This window comes from Branchiostoma lanceolatum, chromosome 10 (genome assembly GCF_035083965.1).
Source record: "Branchiostoma lanceolatum isolate klBraLanc5 chromosome 10, klBraLanc5.hap2, whole genome shotgun sequence".
Taxonomy (NCBI): domain Eukaryota; kingdom Metazoa; phylum Chordata; class Leptocardii; order Amphioxiformes; family Branchiostomatidae; genus Branchiostoma; species Branchiostoma lanceolatum.
In genome coordinates, this window is record NC_089731.1 from 10,448,400 (window position 1) to 10,460,168 (window position 11,769).

The 11,769-nt window shown below is 40.1% G+C and overlaps 2 protein-coding genes across 2 annotated transcripts in view; both read right to left on the reverse strand.

The window, feature by feature from the left end:
- Window positions 1-6,172, reverse strand: part of LOC136443926 (pleckstrin homology domain-containing family G member 5-like) — a gene marked incomplete at its 3' end in the record, with an annotated part of 56,197 nt that extends 50,025 nt beyond the window's left edge. Inside the window, exons 1-2 of the mRNA XM_066441302.1 lie at window positions 5,668-6,172; window positions 4,541-4,570 (exon numbers count right to left, since the gene is read on the reverse strand). Coding sequence (XP_066297399.1) covers window positions 4,541-4,570; window positions 5,668-5,680 — 43 coding nt within the window. The remainder of the gene's footprint in view (window positions 1-4,540; window positions 4,571-5,667) is intronic.
- A 2,010-nt stretch (window positions 6,173-8,182) lies between these two features.
- Window positions 8,183-9,996, reverse strand: LOC136444098 (histidine N-acetyltransferase-like). Its single transcript, XM_066441592.1, has 3 exons — window positions 9,718-9,996; window positions 8,986-9,219; window positions 8,183-8,781 (listed from the first exon to the last, which is right to left on the reverse strand). The coding sequence occupies exons 1-3, from the start codon at window positions 9,916-9,918 to the stop codon at window positions 8,221-8,223; spliced, it is 996 nt and encodes a 331-aa protein (XP_066297689.1). The 5' UTR covers window positions 9,919-9,996; the 3' UTR covers window positions 8,183-8,220.
- Window positions 9,997-11,769: the final 1,773 nt, after the last annotated feature.

Consider the following 11,769-nt stretch of genomic DNA (forward strand, 5'->3'; position numbering starts at 1 on the left):
CCAGCACCTTACAACAAGCCATCACCCTTTCATGCTTACAGCACCATTGAAGAGCCGCTAAGGCCCAGAACAAATAGCCGAGAACACTTCAACATCTTACAATAGGTCTTAACAAATCCCAGCTACTCTCTTAAACTGAACTGGACAATTCTAAAATTCTTTTGGTAACTTTTGCCTTATGGCTATATTCTTAAAGCTATTTAAAGCTAAGGCATAATTACATGTTTTTAACCAAGTTCTATGAGAGATTTGGTGCAATGATACATGTTACAAAAACATGTACCAAGCAATATTTCTAGCTTTTGATTTGAATGATTTTCTAATCGGGTTAGGTTTGGAAGCTAAGCATCAAGTTTACATAAACACTGAAATAGACAGCAATGAAGCCAGATGAAATTTATAAGCTACATGTACTCACTTTTCTTTGAACTTGGATCCTCCACAACACTTAAAAACCTAGCCATGTTGAACTTCTTTGGAGATAGCATTAGCCTCATATTCATAAACCATGTTGGCAATCATATTCCTGCCAACAGTTGCTCAACCTTTGCTCTTTGCTCTTGGTTTTAGGTTTTCTGCTGTAATGACCCCATATGACTTAATCAAAGGATACTGTGTCCTTGTACCATATCAAGTTTCCCAATTGCAAGTTGTGTATAAAAAACACTATTGGATTGGAATAAGGAAAGGGCATAAAAGACATACTATTAGCTGAAATTTTACCTGCAAATGTAAAATCCCAATTTTTGGCACAATCTGTCGGACATGTCATAAAAGATGCACCTGTATAATGTATGAAACTATAATATATCTATACTTATCGAACATATAATGCAAAACATCAATACAAGAATACATACTGGCAGGCTTTTAACAATATGTAGCATTAATTAGTGAATGGCCCTGTCAGTACCACCTACACTAATTACTTACATGTATGCCTGCCTTCTAACTACATGTATATCGTTTATATTTGAAATGTATTTTGATTTAATACATGGTTTTAATCAGGTTTGATACATATACAAAATTTGTAAGAAGAGGCTAACTTTAATTTGCAACCTGTGCTTTGTTTCTCACCTGGAATATGTATTTACATGGGGAAGTGACCATTTCTGCTACATCAACCACACGGCTATACAGTCTTATGTATTATTACAAACCTACTTGCACCATAAAACTGCCAACAACAACCAAGGAATCAAGGACACACTGGGATTTACAATCCATTTCTCTGGGCTAGATACACTGGCTGGCACTGTTGTTAGGCTCAAAAAGGAAGTCAGGATCCATTAGTAAACAACCTTTTGGCATTCGCAATCGTTTATCATTAAGCCAAATCTACCGTCTCGTTACTGCGTCATACACTGTGTACACTTTCCAGCGAAATTGCGTCCAAACATTAGCCATTTCATGTCAATACCACGTCACATGGGCTTAGCTTCGGTTGTTTCCCAATCTCTGCAATTAAAAAAGGTATAACAAGACTTCATTTTGATCAATTGGCATTCCAGCTTCAATGGTGAGGTGCCGCTCTCATAGGAATGCAGTTCTGGTACAAAACCTTATATTTCAAAAGGAGTACATTGTATAAGAAAAGAACGTACATATACATCTATAACTGGCCATAGAGAAATGCTATTGGTCATAGGATGACAAGATATTTATCACCAATAGAAAGGAAACTGCAAGATTTTCGCTTTGTTCTTCAGAATGGACAACTTATATCATATAACTTTTAAAAGAATAAAGTTGAATATCATAATATGCACAGAAACCTGCTAAATTTACATATTACATAAATCATAAATCCATACAGATATCCTTAGAACATATATGAACAGGATGCATTTCAAGCCAAACAAAGCATCGCTAGGCAACAATGCAAGCAAGAACAGCTCACGATTCATTTCTCACACACCTTCAGACACCTGTCTCTGCTTATCAACACCTGTCTCCACAAAACTCACAGCAAGATGTTTACCTGTATACTTAAGATCTCTAAGAAAAGGATGTGTCTCCACTTCATTGCAAAGCTAGCATCACATGCCTCTCTCCAAGCAATCAAACAAGGATAATTAGATAAGGGATCACCCTTAAGATCATTCTACATCCGCCATTATATAGTCAACTGTTCCCTGCTGACCACTATAACATGGGAGAAATCCAGGCTTTAGTTTTCGAGTTTTCTTCACAAACAAGTCTGGCTGTCTGGGACAAAAATTCTATCCACAACAGTCAACAAGCTTCGAATCAATCATGCTGTTTATGTTTTTTCTTTAACCTGCCAGTCAGTGCATCGATCTTGGAGCTGACAAGTTTTAATGTTTCACCTGATGAACATTCAGATAATTCTGTATCTAAGATACAAATATTGTTCATCATCATCAACATATTGAGCATCAGATGAAATGTCAATTTTTTTTTTTTTTTAGTCAGGTTTATTTTTCTGCAGGGATAGGGTGAATTGAAAAAAAAAATTGCTAGTACTACTACTACTACTACTACTAGATTCAATCAACGACATTATATAATGTCCTTGAGTCAATGCATTCTGATTTTTAAAAATACATGTATCATATTTCTAAAAAGAGGCTTTGGTACTAAAAATAAAAAATACTCCTTTCATTTTGAATGTCATCGAGGGTATACAGAATGGAGACTACAGAAGTAATTAAATTGGTTCGCTCCAGTGACTCCTAGTGCAAGTGACCCATGTATAGATAAGGGCAGGTCTTCTGGGTTATTACCTGTTGAGCTAGCGATGCCCTAGGGGGTCTGGAGGTAATCAGGTATAGCCTTGGAAACAAAGGTGAAGGGAGTGAGCATAACCCTTTGGACTGTTCTATTTTGATTAATAGTACAGAGAGTAAGCTTGCATTTTTGCTTGCCCCTCCCCCTTGACTGTTATTTTCTGAATTTAGGTACATTTTTCCTACAATAACAACTAAGTTAGGGTAAGGCCACACGATTAAATTTTTTGGTTAACGGATTTTTTCTCTCTAGATTTTAGCACGAGGACATCATTAAAACAGATGGCTGGAGTGAAAACTTGCACCTGACCCTGTTCACTCCCTGAAACTGTGTGCACCAAAGTACAAACTTTCCTCTGAGATTCTGTTTCCATGCTGGTTTTCCAATCTAGCATTTTTTTCAAAATTCCGTTAACCAAGAAATTAAATTGGTGTGGCCTAAGTTGGGATCATAATGATACAATAAAACTCTTTTGACAAACATTTAAACAGTACACACAACAAAAGAGTTTGCTACTATGGGGAGCTTTAGAGACAATATCTTTTAGGTCTTTATCAACCCGGTAAAGTGACAATAAACCTCACTTCCCTCAACACTCTGACTGGAGTATCACAATGTGACGCTATTACCATGGAGGCATGGACAATTCCTGGCTCTCTCTATTGTTTCAGCTTATGAAGGGGCACCAACAGCTGTTCCTACGGCTTTACCCTGTTAAGATTCTTGGTTGATCCGGGTTGTAAAGAACCAGTTTCTGACAGAGGTTGTGCGAGCCATGCCTTTAGAACTTGGGTTGTTTTAGACTTGAGCTCATGGAAGCTAGAAGCTTGTTTTCTCAGGTTTGCCAGACGAGATGGAAATGATGGTAAAACAGGTGTGTACACCTCTGCAAGATACATGCTACATGTTTGTTTGTTTGTATTGCATACCCAGTAAACCTCATGGCGTAACACGACAGGTTTGTTGTACTGAAGAACTTATAAGCTGCATATCTGGACAGATTTATTTGATCCACTCATACCGGGAAGGACCCCTATATCATTTTCGTTAAGTGTGGTGGGTTCTTTTCCATGCTCAAGTTGTGGCTCTCCTCTAACACAGGACCTTAACGTCCTATCCGAGGGATGTCCCTAATCAAAGCTACATGTAGGTACTCATGATGTAGCATGATGTGACATATGTCACACCTTGAGGATGAGGTGCACCACACAGACTGAGGGGATTCATTTTTCTTTAGTTTAGACTTAAAAACAAGCATCGATATCCACACTGATCTGCTTTGTCCAGAATACTGTAAATGTATTTAAGTTCGCGTGGTTTTTATTTCGGGCTAAGGCGAAAATGGGGTGTTTGCGGTGGTTTTAAGTTTGTGGCAGCGCTATAGTCACATACTGCTATAGTATTGGACAAAAATGTTCGCGGTAGTTTTAAGTTCGCGGTGAAACGGTCGCCGCGAAAACCGCAAACATAAAACCACCGCAAACATTTCTTCATTTACAGTACTTGCCTCTAGGCCTCACCAGCATACATAAAACGTTTCTGGCCTTGCCCTAGATACATGCTTACAATCCAGCTATGACTTGATTAGATTGAACCAGGATGCTTTCAAGAACCCAGTTTATTTTATAACACCTGTTTAGACCCTTTCATCCTGTATCAATCGAGACAGCTCTAGGGTATAACATATTAAGCTAACACATACATTGCCATAGATTTTCTATACAAGCTGTTAATGTTTGTGTTTTGTTGCAGTATTTTAATAATATAGGACAATACTACAACCCACCTTTTGCTTCAGGGCGTAACAAATCTCTGGCTGAAAATAGAGGGACAGGAAGTTATCTTTAGAATCATGATTAACATTATATTCTTTATACTAAACTGAGCATAAAGAGATGATCTTTTAGAAATCACACAGGTCTGGTTACCAAGACTAGTATTATGAAGTATGAATTTAGAAATTAGAGGAACATTATTGTAAGATAAACAAAAGCTGCACAGTGTGTACCAAACCCACTTGTTGGATGGATTAAGAAACATATTGGATACAATATTTCTAGAAAAGATCATACAAATAGCTGGAATGGGGGAAAGTGTAGTAGTAGTGGTGCATCTTTTTTGCGTGCCAGTGGGAAAACTTAACATAATTTGCACACTTTGTAGCACATAGTAAAAAAAGTTGTAACTTTTGTATCTTTTGCATCTTTTGATGGGATTCTATAACTGTTACAGTGAATCTCTGTACAAATTTACATAATGATTCCCTGTGTAACAACCTTGCGAGAAGAAAGTTGTTTTTCTTATCTGTCAGCTGATTTTACCATGACCATCTGCCCTGACCTTCCAATCCCAAAATAGTTAAAATCAATATTTTGTTTGTGTGTGTGTACACTTTCTTTGGGGACAACAGTTGGGCTAGATACCTGGACAAAACTTGCAACAGCTGAGTGCAAAAACAATGTACACTCTCGGATCTCCCTGACATTTTGACATTGTTCAAACAATTTTTCTTCCCGAGGAGCTTTTAATCGTTTGGACAAGCAAACAAGAAACGCAAACAAAATGTAGCGAGTTGCAAAGAGCAGTTTGTAAATATAGGGCAACGTTCTCGCTTTTAAAAAGGGTCTCTACTGTGAAATGTTGCAGACGCCTTTGTGGGATTTGTGTAGACACAATACAGTCGTGAATGCGACAGAAACAAGATGAATAGTTCCTAAAGATTACCAAGTGAAAGGAACTACCACAAAGAAACGATTGTGCTGAATAATAACGGCGGCCATGTTGGAGCTCATTTTATGTACCAACCGCGTTCGTTTTTCTCGGTAACCATTAAAAATGCACTTCTCTGTGAGTCACATATGAAAACGGGAGCATTGCTAGTAGGGTTAGCCACATATCTGACCCAAAACCCACCTTTCTCCGGCATCTTAGAGCGGGTAAACGAGGCAAAGCGGCGCGCCGTCGTGCGAGATCTTTGATGGAGCCCTCAGATGAGCAGCTACCTTTGTTTTTACTCCAAATGGTTTCCTCTTGTCGGCATAGCTACCTTTCTCCGACCCCGATCTAGTAATCCTGTCCTCTGTGAGCCAAGCAGAACGACTTGTTGTCGGGTATTTCTCGGATAATTGCTCTGCAAGGCGCATGCAAAAATCGAAGCTCTGCTTACGAAGTCATTTCCTGCTCGAGCTCAACTGTTGCAGACCATACAAAAACTCGGGACCTTCAGTCCAACGATTGGTGGTGCCAGGAAGTAATTACAGCGATTTAAGTCGTTCTGACAGACAACAAGGCGTGAAGATTTCTTCTAGTTCCGGCCGGAAAAGCAGGTAAGGGTTATCTGGAGGCACAGAACGAACCACACCGGTAACTACACAGTTCCGCTCTGCTCGGCTGCACCAAATGTTTGCGAAAATGATTCAAGTCACGTGATGCAACTGACGTACATGACCCCGCTTTGACCCCACATTTCGAGGAAATCTTTACAGGAAATTGTTACAATGTGACAATTGGATGTTTCATCTGGAAGAATGTCACATGTCTTTCAATGGGTTTGGCGGCATATTGGTTGTAGTCTGATGGACACGTCGATGAATATATGATATGCTAACAAGTGGTGATTATTTTTTTTACAAATTTGAAACAGATCGCCTGTCTATCAAAACAAGGAGCTTCACTTTCAAATGGCAATTTAAAAAGTCAAAGTACGATTTTTGAATGATGAAAGTTTTCCGCAGTAGACAAGGAATCCGATTATTAAGCATGATTGCTGAGAATATTAGTCGTAGATGTATTTTTTCAACTTTCGGAGGAAAAAGGAAACCGAAAAGTGTTTATTTCAGGACGAAAATGTCTGTAGTTACCCTCCCCTAGGCCCTCTTCCATTAAAAAAACGTATTAAAGTGGCATTTGACTTTGCAAAGACCAATCATAAACTTACAATGCATTAACATTTATTTGCTCTTTGGGAATTATCCTTAGATATTGTAAAATCGCATTGCATGCAATGAAATGTAGTTTCCCCATGTATAGATTCTACAGTTCACAGCATAGAACAACATTTTTCGGTAAGTTGTTGTACCAAACGTTAATAATGTCCTTGGTAAAACAGGCCCTCAAAATGACGATCACAGTTGATAAGAGATCATAAGAGCTTTGTTTCTAATTCATTATTCCTATATGATGATACATTCATGTGACGATATACACTCGAAACGCAGCAAGCCCGGCGAAACCCAAAAAGAACTAGTGCTTTACAATATCTCATGAATATAATTCGCCTTGATTAGAAATTGCAGATGTTCGGCTCCGGCTGGTTTTTGACGTGTTTTTAGGTTTTCTATTTTGTCCCCAAAGGCTTAGCGACATAATGAAAACGCTTGGCGACGTATTGAAAACGCTTGGTCATAAAGAAAATGGGACAAAATAGAAAGCCCGACAAAATAACACACATGAGAACACATCAAAAACCAGCCGGAGCCGGACCTCTGTTTTTGAAGATTACAAAAACATACAGTACGTCTAGCTTTCTTGCAACTCATATGAAAGCCGCTAGGGTGCGCTTCTACATATGGCACTGCGCGCTACGTTAGAGTTTTATTTCTTCATCAAAAGTAGTTATAGCACTTCCTTATCAAACAGCTCATATAAATGGTTGACTTGCATTATCTGTACATGTATACATGTATATACATATATATTGATCCGTACCTAAATTCATGATGATGAAATAATCATCATGTGCAACTCAGAGCCGGCACCGTATTCGTAATTTGCACAACGTGTATCTTACAATATTCATCCTTCCGTACGCGTAATTATTTGATGATGTTCGTTACTAATACAGCACAGTAAGATCAAAGAAACTGGCAAGTTTGAATATGATATCCTGTCGGTTTCATGCATTATTATCAAAGTACATGTAATATGAATGTAATACTGGTATTTCCCACATATATGGTTTACTTCATGATGACCTTTCAGCAAAATATTGATGAGTGATATTTGTTAGTACTCCAAGATCAGACGTCAATACAATATTCCTTTACAGCCCTTCTTAAAGCGGTGTTATCAGAGGCAAATACATCTTTTTCAAAACACAAAGGACAATAACAGTTCCCATGGTGTTGTCTTAGGTACCATAGAAACTTGCCATATTCAATTTACATTTGAATGACATTTGCATACGAACCATTAGAGTTAGTGACTTTGACATGTTCAACCTTTTTTTTTTTCCTGTTGCCATTGGCATTATTTTATGCAAATAGCAAGAGTGTGCGAAAATGGCTAATGCAATTATGCCATTTTATTTATAATGGAGTGAATGGGAAATGGTTTGGGTTTTCAGAATTTTATGCATATCCCCGAAATATGCTATTAATAGTAATGCAAACTAATAGCTGGATTCTACTGTATACAGAAGCGAACAAGTGCTTGGCCAGCTGCAGGTTTGTGATTTCACCATTCAGTTTAGATTTTCTTTTCTTCCCAAACAAGACTGCGCGACTCCAAGAGCTCGTGTGCTCCACCGTACGGCAGATCCTTTAGCCCCATGGCCTCCTTACAGTAACTTGCCAAGTCTTCAGTCAGAGAGGAGTCCGTGACAATGACAATGAACGTGACATTCCCACGATGTTTACCGCACGCGTGCTTCATCTGTAAGACCACGTGACTTTTCGCCAACTGTCTGTCCTTGCAATGTATCGCGAAGTAGTACACCGTACCCCGTGACGTAGCATAGATTCCCCCAACGCTTAAACTCCTCACGGCAGGGCCGCTTCGATCCACAAGTATGTAGCATTTTCTTTCTTCCAAGGTTTTCATGTTCGGCAGAGAAAAGCTGTATGGATCTGTGTCGTCTAATACGGTTCTTTCCGGCAGGATTTTTGAGGCGAATTCGTCGGCTAGCATTCGTTTCATGTCCATGTTCTTAAAGGACTTGATCGTTGATACTGTTGACTGTATGGGTCTCTGCAAGTCCTCAAGTTTGGCAGCAAGCGATTCTGCATCTGCTTGGAGAAAAATCGTCTCCTGGTGGTATCAAAAGAAAAAAAAACCCGTCAATATAGGACATTTCAGCAAAGATATCCTATGGCGATCGTTAAATACTATTAAAAGAGTAATTGATCCTTCCTTCAATGCAAGTGCAGTACGGGTACGGGTCGAACTTACACTTTCACTTATCTTAAATTTCATGATCACGGCCTATAGATTATCAGTTTGCTTCAACCTCACCACTTTGAACTTAGATTTGACGGCAAGTCCCAGCCTCTTGATGAGTTGTGGTGCCTTGGCGTCCACCATTGTTCTGAAGGTTCGTAGTTTCGGGCTCTCCTTGAACGTTTCCGTAAGGAGCAACCTTCTGAGTCCGATACTCAAGGCACGCCCCCTCCAGTCAGGTGAGATGCGAAACGTTTTCAGGTAAATGGTTTCACCTGAGTCATCCGTCCAGGTCACCATTATTGCTACCTGTAACGTTATATGTCAAAGAAATGACAAATATGATCTGTGATCTACAAAAGATGTCGCAACTTCCGTCCGCAGCACCCTAGCTTGCACTACACAACGTCCGGGGGGGGGGGGGGGGGTTAAATAAACCTCCATGCACTACAAATTTGCTCTTGCTCAGTCACAAAATAACACTAGAACAGGAAGCAGTCTTGAATCTATAAATAGAAGTTTAGCGCTGGTAGGGGCAAGACTGCCTACGCATAAATAATGCCATAAATATCACACTTTCTCTAAGGTATGAAATGTTAAAAGGGTAGCGATTCAGACACCGTATAAATACCTGCATTATGCATAAAATGATCACGGAGAGCATATTTTCTTTTAGCCTGGGTGCCATCTGATTACTACCGGACTCGCTATCATGAAGAAAAAAAAATCGTAGTAGCTAGTGTACGAGCCCCGACAGTACCCAGGCTTTAGGTAAAGCAATAAGATGTGAAGATTTTGTAGATATACCAAAACTTTTTCTTCCGTCCATGCCAGACGCAATGTCACTGCGGGGTCGTCGACCCATCGGTGGTAGAGAGCCGGCAGGTAGTCATAGCCGTGCCGTCCGGACTCCAGCGACAAGACGGCGTCGTAATCAACGTGCATGGCGTCACGAATCTTAAGCTTGGACAAGACGTCTTGGTCGTGACCTTGCACTTGAACTGACATTGTCAAATGCGTTGTTTATATCAAGACCTGGGTCTGGTGCGTCAACTGGGCGAGGTGATCATGGGATGGAAGCACCTGAAAACCTGTTTGGCAAGGTATTATAGAGGGCAAAGGTGACCAGCATGTTGTTACTAGTCTTGCTAATAGGCACGTATCACACACAGTACTGTAAATACAGACATGTTCGCGGTGGTCATATTTGCTGTTTTCACGGCAACCGTTTCAACCAACGCGAACATTTCTGTCCAATACTGTAGCAGTATGTGACTGTAGCGCTGCCGTAAACTTAAAAGCACCGCCATCACCCCAATTTCGCCTTAGCGCGAAATAAAAACCACATCTTTATCATCTTTCCAGAATTCATCGATCACATTGCTATTTCTTTAAGATTGATTATCGACGGTAATTACTCCTCTTGAACAGCAACAGTTTGAATTGTCTTTATCTATTGTTTACCTGGATGTCTAACCTTCATAAAAGTAACATTATATGCATCCGCGGATCCAGAGGGGGGCGCACCCGGCGCGCGCCCCCCCGTTTGCGCCGTCAAAAAAAAATAATACACAAGCCGACCGGCCAAAACTTTTGTTGAGGGCAAGGCTAGGGACCGAGGATCAACCTTATATTATCAATCCGCTCAAATGAAAAGACAACACTGTTAATTCTACAGAGTTCTTGACTTCAGTATAGATACTATTAAACTAATTTAGAGATTGATTAGGTTTATGCGCTGCAACGATACAACACTTACCTTCCCGCCAGCCCAGAAAGCGGCGCTGGCAATCGAGGTCCGGGGCCCGGCGGGGTCATCCTCTCCCGGGAAATTTAGTTAGGATTTCCAAGCCATCAAAAATGTATTCTGGTTGTCATAGTTTTTGAAATATACTAGTTTTATTATATTGCATGCTTTGTCATTGTTGCCATACAGCTTAACAACTGTCGAGCAATAAAGTTCATTCATTCACAAACGCAATTTCCCGCATTTTTAGAGGCAAATCTTTTGCATGCTAGAAAATTAATGATCCTCCGGTGGCAAAATCGTAACCGCTATCCAAGACAGTCATACAGCCATGGAGACCTAAGAAAGTTGTGTCTTTACATAAAAGCCGCGTGCTTCGGCTCCCAGTTTGGTTTCACCCTGTACGTACTATCCCCGTTTCCTGCGTATGCGTCATGCAGTCGTGCAAAATCGCGACACAACTTTGGACAAGATGGCTGTACTCAGCTGTACTCGGTGTGTTTACTGCATCCAAGCATAAACGAGGGAGATCACGATCACATTGCATGTTGATACACGTTGTAATACTTGTCTGTATAAGACATATATAAGATGATTGGGTGAGATTTAAGTGATTTGTATTGATTTCTGGCAAACATATAATTGTTTTTATTTATCGATGTGTTTGCTTTTGTGCTTTGTTACGTTGTGATGCTATCAACATTCAGGCATTTTGTGACTTTCATGTTTGGCGCGAGTTCGTCCCAGTTCAAGGTATAACCTTTAGAATCTTTAGCACCGCAAAAATCCGTATTGTTGTTATTAAAAGGGCACAATGAGGGGTAACAGCACCATATTTAATTGGTGCTCCTTGTTCGAGTGAAAATTCCCCGCGGACGTAGGGCCGTCGGCACTTTTTTGCCACGGAAAATTTTCTTTTAAGAGATTACGGGGGGCGTGCCGCACAATGGCCCGGCGTGAGTTTGATGTATTTGACACTTTTTGAGGTGTACCGCGCCTCCGGTCATGGGCTGCTATATGCGTAACAGAGAACTCTGGAAGTTCACCGTAGGCCTCCTTCTTATGAAAACAAGGCTGTTGTTCCTGTAAGATTCCTGTACTACTGTTGACGG